General features: G+C 42.9%; 1 protein-coding gene across 1 annotated transcript in view; it reads left to right on the plus strand.

Moving 5' to 3' along the window:
* The window catches only part of rab40c (RAB40c, member RAS oncogene family), a 142,676-nt gene that overhangs the window by 120,001 nt on the left and 10,151 nt on the right, over positions 1-12,524 (plus strand). Inside the window, exon 4 of the mRNA XM_038820438.1 lies at positions 2,768-2,845. Within this exon, the coding sequence (XP_038676366.1) occupies positions 2,768-2,845 (78 nt within the window). The remainder of the gene's footprint in view (positions 1-2,767; positions 2,846-12,524) is intronic.

Consider the following 12,524-nt stretch of genomic DNA (forward strand, 5'->3'; position numbering starts at 1 on the left):
CCCAATGAAGCAGTAGAGGCTCCTTCATTAAATGTTTTTAAGATAACCCTCTCTCTCTCTCTCTGCTGGTTCCAAACTGGCCAGCTCTATTTATGCAGGGAGTCTGCTAATGATTTCTCCCCCCCCCCCCCCCCCCCCCCCCCCCCCCCCCCTCATTGGGGAAGCTCATGCTCCCATAAGAATGTGGGATTGTCATTAGTCCCCAGCCAGTGGTGAGCAGGCAGGTTATAACAAAGGGTTATGGTGTTCGGGCCGGAAGGTGGAGCTGAGTCCACAAAAGATCAGCCAAGATCTCATTGAATGGCGGAGCAGGTGCGAGGGGCCAGATGGCCTACTCCTGCTCCTAGTTCTTATGTTCTTATTAACATAACCTGTTGCACTTACTCCCTTCACCCACTCCGGTGGGCCACAATCCTCAGATTTTGACGCCTGGACCCTGATTTCCTGGTCCTCCAGCTTTGTTTACAGTGTCTTACACATGTCCCCAAGATCGCCATCTCCGCTTAGTGTCACAATCCGGTCACTCTGGTCAGACACCGGGGGCGGAATTCTCCGCAACGGCCAATGCCGTCATGAAACCCGGAGTGTTTCACGACGGCATCGGAGGCCGCGCCTCGCCCCCTATTCGGGGGGGGGGGGGGGGGGGGGGCTAGGAGCGGAGTTTTGTGAAACTCGTCTGCTGGGTCATGACGTGGCGTCAAGGCAGCACGCCGATAATGATGCAGCCTGTGGCGCCTTAGTGATGTCAGCCACGCATGCGCAGGTTGGCCGGCTCCAACCCGCGCATGCGCGGTTGCCGTCTTCCCCTCTGCTGCCCCACAAGACGTGGCGGCTTGATCTTGCGGGGCGGCGGAGGGGAAAGAGTGCGTCTCTTAGAGATGCCGGCCCGACGGTCAGTGGGCACCGATCGCGGGCCAGTCCCCTCCCGAGCACGGCCGTGGTGCTCGATCCCCTCTTCACCCCCCTCAGGCCCCAAAGTTACCTTTCGCGCTATGTTCACGCCGACAGCGTCCAGGTGTGGTTGCCGCCGGCGTGAACAGGTCGGGAACGGCAGGCCGCTCGGCCCATCCGGGCCAGAGAATCATGGGTCGCCGTGAAAAACGCGACAAGCCGTTTTGGGGGGGTGGGAAAATCGCGGGAGGTGCCAGAGTGGCCCTCCCACGATTCTCCCACCCGGCTGAGGAGCGGAGAATCGCGCCCCACCTTCTCCACCTCCTGAATTATCGCCCCCTGCAACTCCAGGCTTTTCACCTGTTCTAAAGTCCTGGGAAGAGGTGCCACAGCCCCCTCAATCGCCTTTGACAAGTACTCTGAATTTCCCTATGCTGCTGCCAAAATTCGTCCTTAATTAAGCTTTTCAACTGCTCCATTGGCAGCTTTCCAGTCGACAATGACCCTTCCCCTCCGCTACTTTTGCATTTGATGCTGCGTCACGAGTCTCCTCCTATTCCTTGGCTAGGGCTCTCGCTGCCGGTTTTGGTAACCCGCAGAAATTCCCATCCAGGGAGAACTAATCCCCCTTCCCCCTCCACACTCCACACAACCTTTCTGCCAAGGTTCGGGTAAAAGGGGCCAAAACCACCACCTGTGTATGACCACTCACTCCATGGCTGCCACTATAATTCAAAAGTGAAGGATATTAAGCACTTTTAACTTAGTTTGCTGTGCAGGAAGTACTTTGATGTGCTTGGATACTTATCTACCATCTGACACCACTGCTGCACACCAAGTGATTCCCTCTTGGCGCCACATTTGAAGTTTTGTCAGCAGTGCCACAGAGATCAGTAGATCTCTTCCAGGTTGGTGGCGAACCTGTAATATGGCAATAACTGTTTAAAAACTTTGTTTTTGCTAATGGGGCGCATTGAGTAGTTTGATATTATCTAGGTAAGTGGCAATATGTAATGTGGTTGTACTACCAAGTTAATAAAAGTTATGAATCTATTTGAAGTTTAATAAGAATACAATTCCCCCTCTTCGGTGTAAGGAAAGAGAAATATTCAATCGCTTGTGAATTTATAAAGTTGTTATTGGTAAAAAGAGAGACATGTTGCCAAAGTTTTTATCTTGCACTCATCAGGACAAACGCAAGAATGCCAAATTTCAAACACTCACAATAATTTATGCTGCAGGAGAAAAGGGGTACTGATTGGTTGGCAAGTCCACTTTGGCTGGTAGGGACGAGCTTTCGTTATCTGGGCATACAAGTGGTGCAGAGCTGGGTGCAGCTGCACAGGTTGAACTTGATGAATTTGGGTGTGAGAATGAAAGAGAAGTGTGAACTGATTATAGAGATCTGGGACCTTGCCATTTACTGACGCATTTCCAAAGTAACAACAGAATTCTAAAATAAAAGGTGGTGATAGAAATTCAAGCCTGTAATTTAATCATGTGGTTCTTTTATTCATGTATATGCAATGCTCTTGCAGCTTTGTGTCATTGGAGACCCTTAATTTCAATTGTCACTGTTTTTGAAAAACTAATTATGCGGAAAGAACACTGTGACAGATAAATGTAAGTATTTATTCAAAATTGCAGCTTGCATAGAATTACAGAGTTTTGATTTTGTTGTCTTGGAAGCTACTGTAGTAGCTGCCTTCTGTTTTCCTTGATTCCCCTTGCTGATGTAAATTTAGGAGGTTTAGCCTACAACTTCGATTTAATTAATGTTGTGACTAAACCTCTTATTTCAATACATTTCACTCTGCTCTTTTTCTAAAGATGTAAGTTAATGGAATGTTGTTGAAAATATATTTTTGTTTTTCAGGGTATACTCTTAGTTTATGACATCACTAATAGGTGGTCATTTGATGGGATTGATCGCTGGATCAAGGAAATTGATGAGGTGAGGTACTTTTTTTTGTCTATATGTAACACCCTAGATTGCTTTTGGAACTGCCACTTAAACTCATTTACACCTGCTTTTGTGTGCCTTGTTTAATTCGATTTGCTTTTTTTCAAAAGCAAAATACTGCAGGTGCTGGAATTCTGAAGGGTGGGATTTTCCAATCCTGCTGATTGTATACGGTGGTTTATGTGACATCCGTCCCACCATTGGGGAATCCGCCACGGAGACCCTGCCAGGAACGAGAGCTGTGGAATCCTGCCAAAAATAAAGTTTAAAAAAAACTGCTGGAAATACTCAACAGGGTTGGCAACATCTGTGGAGAGAAAAACCAGAGTTAACATTTCAGCGTGGGCAGCACTGTGACACAGTGGTTAGCACTGCTGCCTCACACCTCCAGGGTCCTTAGTTCAATACCGGCCTCAGGTGATTGTCTGTATGGGGTTTGCTCTTTCTCCCTGTGTCTGCGTTGGTTTTCACCGGGTGCTCCGGTTTCCACCCACAGTCTAAAGATGTGCAGATTAGGTGGATTGGCCATGCTAAATTGCCCTTTCGTGTCCAACAGGTTGGGTGGATTACTGGGAACGGGGATGGGGTGGTGGCATGAGCTTAAGTCGGGTGCTCTTTCCAAGGGCCTGCAGACTCGATGGGCTGAATGGCCTCCTTCTGCAGTGTAAATTCTATGATTCAGGTTAATGACCTTTCATCAGAATCTGTTCCAGAGGGCTGATGGCAACCACATCTTTTGAAATGAAAATCAACTGTTGCAAATAACAACCAATTATAAATTTGATTTAATCATTGAATGGCTACAGTGCAGGAGGAGGCCATTAGACCTGGTGTGTCTGTGCCAGTTCTCTGCAAGAGTAACTCCACCAGCCCCTCTCTGCCACCATTTCCCTATAGCCCTGCAAATGCTTTTCCTTCGGTGCATATGCAATTCTCTTTTGAAAGCCATGACAGAATCTGTCTCCAATCACCCTTTCAGTGCATTTCAGATCCTAATCACTTATTGAATAAAGGACTATTTTCCTCATACTGGTGTTGGTTCTTTTGCCAATCCCTTAAATTAGTGTCTTCTGGCTTTTGACTCTTCTGCCAGTGGAAACTGTTTCTCTCTACCTACTCTGCTAGTTTATGCCATTTTTGTGGTTAGACATGCGTGCATGGAGAGAATGGGCAATTTTCTTATCCTCTATGCTCCCAACTGGGCCTAGTGACCATGAGAATGGTGTGCACTTGTGTTGAACTGTCTATCTTTGTGGTCTTTAACTTTTAAGACTTTCTAGTTTCTGGTCTTCATCAACAGTTAGAAAGTTTCAATAGCATCCAAACATCCTAAGGAGCAATATAAATGAAAAAGGACTAGATCAAACGTGTCCTGCCCCCCTAAGACACCAACGGTTAGTGAAGACCTTGGAATAGGCTTTAGCTTTGTCCAACTGGGTGTACTTGTGGTAAACCACTCTAAGCATTGCAACAGAAAAAAGGTGACAATGAAGAAAACATACCATCCACCTCATATGTGGCTATGAAGGCACTTGTATACTGTAGGTCTGGGCCCAGCTGGTGACAGGCCTATACTCCTTTTTTCTGACCTCTTGGACACCCATGTTTCCTGGGACAGAGATGTCAGGAAATGGAGGAACGCACTGGAAAAAGGATACATTTAGAAAGACTAAATAAAGATTACGTGTTTTTTTTAGAATTATGAAAGGGAATATGATAATTGCATCTCTTTGGCTATATTTTATTCTAGTGCTTGGGTTTACTGCTATAGCATCAAAAACAGGAAAGATTTCTTCCTATTCAACAATTGTATAAAATCATAGACACCAAAAAAAAAGTTAGCAAAAAACTGTCAAATCTTTCACTTTCAGGAATATCACCTATCATAGACACATGCGCGCACAAACGATCTGTGGGAAATGTTATGATCTGCTTGTGAATGTCAGTCTCCCCGTACCCGTACTTCTGCACAATCTCAACTTACCTGTTTTTGGCCTTCTGCTCCTTAACTAGCCTCTGGCCATTATTCACACCCTCCCTAACATTTTGCTTAATCAACAGTTGTCATGCCGAGAAAATCCTTAATAGTCAACCCAAATGAATGAAAATTTTAAAATAGTTTAATGCTGGCATTCAGGTGCAGCTCCAACCTCTCTTGTTTCATCCTTCCCTCCCCTACTGACACCAAGGGGGTCTCTCTCCAGTGCTGACAGGCTCTGAGGCTTTCTTGCTGCTTTCATACACATGCATCACACTCCCATCTCTCAGGGAAGGGTGGCTTGGGGTTAAAGCTCTGTATGTGGCCGAGGCAGCTAATGGCATGGATTCCAGCCATGTAACAGAGGGGAAGGACACGGGTTGAAGCTGAAGGGTCATAGTTCTGAGGCCCATTGTAAAGCTGGAAAAGTTTGTTGGCTGGTAAAAGGTAAAGGTAAATAATCTTTATTGTCACAAGTAGGCTTACATTAACACTGCAATGAAGTTACTGTGAAAAGCCCCTAGTCGCCACATTCCAGCACCTGTTTGGGTACACGGGGTGAATTCAGAATTCTCAGCTGGTACGTGAATTGAACCCACGCTGCTGGCCTTGTTCTGCATCACAAACCAGCTGTCTAGCCCACTGAGCTAAACCAGGGTGTGCTATGGAGCTTTGGGAACTAGAACTTAATGTAGGCTTGCTAAGATCAGGTGATAGGAGAGCTAGACGGGATAGGATATGGCAGCAAAAGTTTGGATGAGTTAAAGTATAGGCTTGTACAGGATGGATGGGGCAAGCTAGGAAGACTAACTTGCAGATAACATAGGCATGGATAATTGTTTAAGTGACTGCTGGGTTAAATTCGGTGCAGAGGCAGGCTTTGGTGGAAGCGCAAGGGGCCGTCTTTAATGGTAAGAGTATTAGTTTGCCTAGTTCAGCCTGATTGTGTCAGTGAAGGTGATATATTAAGTTTGTGGTAAGAATCTACAGGTGGTGAATATCTTCTCAGTTTATAACTAAAGGAAACAACATTGCATCCAAGGCTGTCCAACGTCCAATCTAATCACACAGAAGCAATCCAAGGAAAGAAGAGATGTTGGAGAGTTAGAATTGCTGGTATTTAACATTGCTTGTGTTTTGCCATTTGTCTGATATTTCTCTGACTGTTGTATGGGTGTAGCTTGTTTATGTAACAGTACAGCAAACACTGTTCCATGCAAACACTTCACAGTCCAGCTCAGCAACACATCACATAATTTTGCTTCATAAGTGAGCTGTAATAAAACTGACCTGACTACAGTGCACCGTAGTTCAATTGCATGGAATTACTGGGTTAAAATTTGAATGTCTGCATAAATATTATCATTTGAAATGGAAATTTTCAGGTGGCGCAATGTAATATACAGGCTGATTTTGGTTCTATGATGTGGCAAATTGGATTTGAACAAATTCAAAGGAACTTGCCCAGTTTATTTGTGTACATGTATAAATTGAGTGTGATAGTTCACCAGAAAACCTTAATTTCCTAATTTATCGTGAATTGCTAGCATGCAAGTATGCTGATCCTCAATGGTCATCACCTTGTTTTTAATGCTTTACTACTGCTGCTTGTTTGTAACTAACCATACACTATGGAAATACAGAAGCCAAAAATATAATTTAACTTATTAACCTATTGTTTTCATTCTGAACTAGTTTGTGTAAATATATCAAAATTGCTTTCAAAATTATATGGAACGTAATAACCAGTAGTAATTTCAAACAAAAGATCAATCTTTACTCAGGGATGGGGAGTGGGACTAATTAGCTCTATTAAAGAGCAGGCATGGGTTCAGTGGACCAAATGGTCTCTTTCTGTGCCGAATGGGTGGCATGTAGTACATGTTCGCTTCCAGCTACTGTTGAGTAAAGATTCAAGGATTCTGCTCCTTTTTACAAACACCTTTATTCTTGAACATAGCTCTGTACAAAACGCAATCACCACATCACATGTCCACAAAGACCACCTGCAGCCTCTTTACATATCAGTTTCAATTATTGGATACTTAACATCAATGAGACATCTAATTGGAAAGACTCTGAACCCATACCTTAACAGCACAGTGGTTAGCACAGTTGATTCACAGCTCTAGGGTCCCAGGTTTGATTCCCGGCTTGGGTCACTGCCTGTGCGCTGTCAGCATGTTCTGCCCGTGTCTGTGTGGGTTTCCTCCGGGTGCTCCGGTTTCCTCCCACAGTCCAAAGATGTGCAGGTTAGGTGGATTGACCATGCTAAATTCCCCTTAATGTCCAAAAAGGTTAGATGGATTACTGGGTACGAGGAAACGGTGGAGATGTGTGCTTAGATAGGGTGATCTTTCCATCGGCCTGTGCAGACATGATGGGCTGAATGGCCTCCTTCACTGTAAATTCTATAATCTATGAACATTCCATGATTTCAACTATTTTTCCATACAACCGTATTTGGTCTGTTTCACTTCTATCCTCCCTTGGAGGATAGCCTGGAAGTCATAGAATCCGAGAATTTACAGTTCAGAAGGAGGCCATTCGGTCCATCGAGTCTGCACCGGCTCTTTGAAAGAGCACCATACTTAAGCTCAGGCCTATCCCAGTAACCGCACCTAATCTTTTAGGGACAATTTAAATGAAAAAAATGAAATGAAAATCGCTTATTATCACGAGTAGGCTTCAAATGAAGTTACTGTGGAAAGCCCCTAGTCGCCACATTCCGGCGCCTGTTCGGGGAGGCTGTTACGGGAATCGAACCATGCTGCTAATCTGCTTGGTCTGCTTTCAAAGCCTGCGATTTAGCCCTGTGCAAAACCAGGCCAATCCACCTAACCTGCACATCTTTGGCCTGTGGGAGGCATCCGGAAGAAACCCACGCAGACGTGGGGAGAAAGTGCAAACTCCACAGACAATCACCCGAGGCCTGAATTGAACCTCAGTCTCTGGAGCTGTGAGGCTGCAGTGCTAACCACTGTGCCGCCCCCTACTAGAAGTATTCTTTATAAACACACCTTCTAGAATGCTGACATTTAAGTTCTGTATCCATAATTGCCTCATTCATAAGCATGCACCTTGCCTTTAGTAAATGTTAAGTATTTCCAGTAAAAGGGTGGTTGGCACTGCTGCCTCATGGTGCGAAGGACCCAGGTTCGATCCCCGCCCCGGGTCACTATCCATGTAGAGTTTGCACATTCTCCCCGTATCTGCGTGGGTCTCGCCCCTACAACCCAAATAATGTGCAGGGTAGGTGGATTGGCCAAACCAGATTGCCCCTTAATGAGAAAAATGAAAAAAAAAAATTCGAGTAAATTATTGCTGTTAAATAAATGTTAAAGTTATTTAATATTGTGGTTTCTTCTTGGGTATGATTGCCATGAGGGTGAAATTGATTTACTGTGAATTCCACTGGATACTTATTCTTAAATTAAATATAAATTACAGACAATGGTTAGATTAAAGATTAGATGAGATTTGTCATGCTGTTCCTTTCGGGGTGTTTTCTTTCCGTCACCAGGATGGATGACTGATTTCCTGCTTTCCATACAGAAAGGAAACAATTTCACAGATAATTACATTGTCACATTCATTTACCCAAAAAACCATAAATAGCAAAATATACAAGACTAGAACTTCATAAAATTGGCTGATCTTAGAATTTACAGGTTAACATGTACAAAAGAATGAGTCAATGTTCTTTTGAATTCTACCATCATACTCCACATGCGATTAATTATGATCTGTAGTGATATAGAATACCTGTGCCCATGAAGTCTCAACTAGTCTCTATTTTGATCTGTATTTGTGCTTGGAAGGGGAGTGTCAACTTTCACTAAAATGCAGTGGCCAGGTGCAAAACAAAAACAAGGTTAGTGGAATGTTAGTCTTTGTACCTAAAGAGCTAGGATATAAAGGGGAGGAAGCTTTTCTATATACCAATATAGTCGATCCCTGATTACCCCTGGAATATTGTGTGCACTTCTGGAACCACACCTTTTAAAGAATGTATTTGCCTCAGAAGGACTGCACTGCAGATTCAGCAGAACATAAACGGGGTTCTGTGGATTAAATTATGAAGAGAGATTACTGGGATTGTATTCCCTAGGTTTCAGAATTTTAAGGAGTGCTTCGTTTGAGATTTTTGGGACGATGAAAGGATTTGTTAAGCTAGATAGAAAGAAACCTTTGCTGGTGGTGGAATCTAGGAAAAGGAGGCATAACCTTAAAATCAGAGTTGGGATATTAAGGAGAAAAGTTAGGAAATTCTCTTCAAAATTCATATTCAGTCTGGTTAGTCAAAGGATATTAAGAGTTATGGACCAAGGAAGGTGGATAAAATTAGGATATGGAAATGTCATGAGCTTATTGAATTACAGAATCGGCTCAAGGGATTTAATGGCCTACTCCTGTTCCTATATAAAATGCTTTCTATATCTTCCTCTTTCCCAAACCTAGGGACACCTTCAGCACCATATTAGGCTGGATCATTTTGTGAAATATGCCCTGGTCTCCCTGGAAGATACAGAACAACCCAAAATAATTTCCTTGATGATATACACTGTCTCATCCATCCCTTTTCCCACTACCCTCTCTTCTGGTCCACATCCTTGCCTCCAACATAAAGTGTAAGGATCTTCCTTTCTCTGCCATTGGCATCTTCTCCTCTCTCTCTCTCTCTCCCCCCCCAGCCATTGCCAGTTGCTGACTAACCACGTTCTGTGCCAACAATCCTTTCTAAACCTAATCTTCACTCTTTGTTCTCTTTAACCCGTCTACACGGTTAACCTACATCGATTCCAAAGATGTGCGGGTTAGGTGGATTGGCCATGCTAAATTGCCCGTAGTGTCCTTAAAAGTAAGGTTAAGGGGTGGGGGGGTTGTTGGGTTACGGGTATAGGGTGGATACGTGGGGTTGAGTAGGGTGATCATTGCTCGGCACAACATCGAGGGCCGAAGGGCCTGTTCTGTGCTGTACTGTTCTATGTTCTATGATTGTCTTTGCTCAGTGGTTTACTTCGCTGCCACAGACTTTGCTTTACATTCCTACCTGTGCAAACAGGGCAAATGTATCTTGTGTAGCCAACTTGGATCTCCATAAAGTTTCATACTTGGTCTTGTCCTTTCCTCCCATTGGTATTATTTGTCAGCATGGGACTGGTTTTCATATGATTTTTGATAACATTCAACTTTATCTCTGTCAACACCCTCAATTTTATTTCTTAAGCTAACCTTTAGCAAGACTGAAGCCATCATGTCCTGTTCCTGCCACAAGTTCCACACCCTATCACGTTTCCCTCTGGATGTTTGTTCGGAAACCTACGGTGCAAACCTTCAGTATCCTGTTTGACCCTGAGCCGACATTCAAATCCCACATTCCAGACATCATAAATACTTGCTGCCACTTAAATACTTAAGCCGCTTCATCACAATCACTCATTTTGATTATTCACGATGCTTTCTTCACTGACCCCTCTATTTTAATTCTTCACAAGTTGCAACTTATCAAAACTTGTTTACATATCTGCAACCTCCATTGACTGCCAACCTTCAGTACATTCAATTCAAAATCCAGAGTTCACAGTGGTTAGCACTGTTGCCTCACAGCTACAGGGTCCCAGGTGACTGTGTGGAGTTTGCACTTTCTCCACGTGTCTGTGTGGGTTTCCTCCCACAGTCCAAAGATGTGCAGATTAGGTTGGTTGGCCAAGATAAAATTGCCCCTTAGTGTCTCAAACATTAGGTGGGGCTTGTGGGTTACGGGGATAGGGTGGAGGTGTGTACACAAATAGGGTGCTCTTTCCAAGGGCTGGTGCAGACTCTGGGCCAAATGGCCTCCTTCTGCACTAATTTTTTTTGGTAAAGTCCCCTTTTGGCAACTTTTCCTCGCACCACTGTCCTTTTGGAAGTGCCATTTGTATTCCTACTGTGTCTGCTCCACCTTGATTGGTGAAACCTTCAATCACCTCAGTCTCTCACATGTGAATATTCCCCACACTCTGCTGCCTTGCTCCCTCTTGCCTTAAAAAGTTGCATCACGACCTACTTCCCTCTGACTGCCTAAACAAATTTTCACCCCATCCAACCGTGCTGCATTGTTGCCTCTGTGATGTTTCATTACTTTAAAGGCTCTGAAACAATGAACTTGTGTACCTAATGGCAGTGAGATGGGCTGGCTCTCACAAACCAGGGAACAAAATTGGAAACCTCTTGTGTGTCTGACTCATCTACTTCCTGGATAAACTCCCCCAGGTATCGGGGAACAATCTTTAGGGAATATTGTTTAAATTTATTGTAAAGGGTAGTTAAAGGGTGTGGTGAGTAAATGCTGAAGCTAGAGTTTTGTAATTACCCAAGCTATTATGCAGAATACAAGGTCTAATAAATATAGTGTTACTTTTTGTGTTGCAATATTTTAAAGTGGCATAACTAGAAAAACCTGTTGTTATTTCTGTCCACATTTGTCTAACATTTTGGTGCCAAACAATTGCAACACTGATATTTTCACCCTCTAAGTAACTGGATCCATTTTGAAAATAAAGTTTAATGACATAGTAAGAGTAATGTGTATTATTAATGGAGATCCACCATGCGTTGTATCCATATGTGACACTAAACATTTTTTCTTATGAAATGTGTGATTGAGATGAGGCTGAAAAATGAATAAAACCTGTCATTTACAGAGGAATATAGTACCAGCACTTTAAATGTTTGTCCACTAACGTCACCATTAGTTACTTTTGGAGCTTAATATTTAAAGAAGAAAGCAGTAGTGGATAATTGACCACCATCATATATGTGGAAAATGATGTTTAGTAGGATTTAGATCGTGGCAAAAAGCATTTTTGTTAAGATATTCCCAGTTTACGGTTGGGGTACAGTTGTTTCTAATTATTTCATTATTTACTCCCTTGTCAGAGTCTAAAAGTTAAAGTAAACATAACGGGGAAAAAACTGAAAGTTCGAGGCATTCTATAAATAAATACCTACAGGGTTTACCCATAGTTACATTGTTGTTTGGGAGACCATTCTGTCAATGATTTTTTTTCTTTTGAAGTGCAAGAACTGCCTGGTTTTTCTCTGCATTGATGAAACAATTTGCATAACTTTGCTAATTTGCAAAACCCTCTTTTAATCTGTTTGCATTCTTTGACCAGGAGTAATCGCCAAAAACCCTGGAAAAAATTACATGGTACTTGACATACAATTTAAATCAGCAAATTTAATCTTCGAATATTTGAAAAATAATTTAACTCCTTTGTGGTCAGCTGTACAAAGCAAATATGTAGCAAACGATTTTAAGCAAAATCACTGCGATTTCACCCTATTTCAAGGCCAACTTGAAATTTTTGCAGTGTAAATTAATTTTTAAGGAAGATTATTGAATACAAGACAGTGGGGAACAGCTGAAGTTGCTCAGGAATTGTAACAGTATATTTTCTTAGAGAGGAATATAAATCAATAATTTACTTACAAAATGTCATTATTGGGAGCACAGAGCCATACCATTAACCACAAAATTAACCATTCTGCACTGAAATATCATCCTCTTGGATGGGTTAAAATAGCTAAGTGAATTGGAGAGGTTTGGAGTGGTTCTGTAAATATTATGGCTTATTATGAGATATTTATCATTTAATACTGTTCAGGCTGCAAGTTCAGATTTAAAACATTGCGTCAGAAGCTTTT

Source organism: Scyliorhinus canicula, chromosome 15 (genome assembly GCF_902713615.1).
Source record: "Scyliorhinus canicula chromosome 15, sScyCan1.1, whole genome shotgun sequence".
Lineage (NCBI taxonomy): Eukaryota > Metazoa > Chordata > Chondrichthyes > Carcharhiniformes > Scyliorhinidae > Scyliorhinus > Scyliorhinus canicula.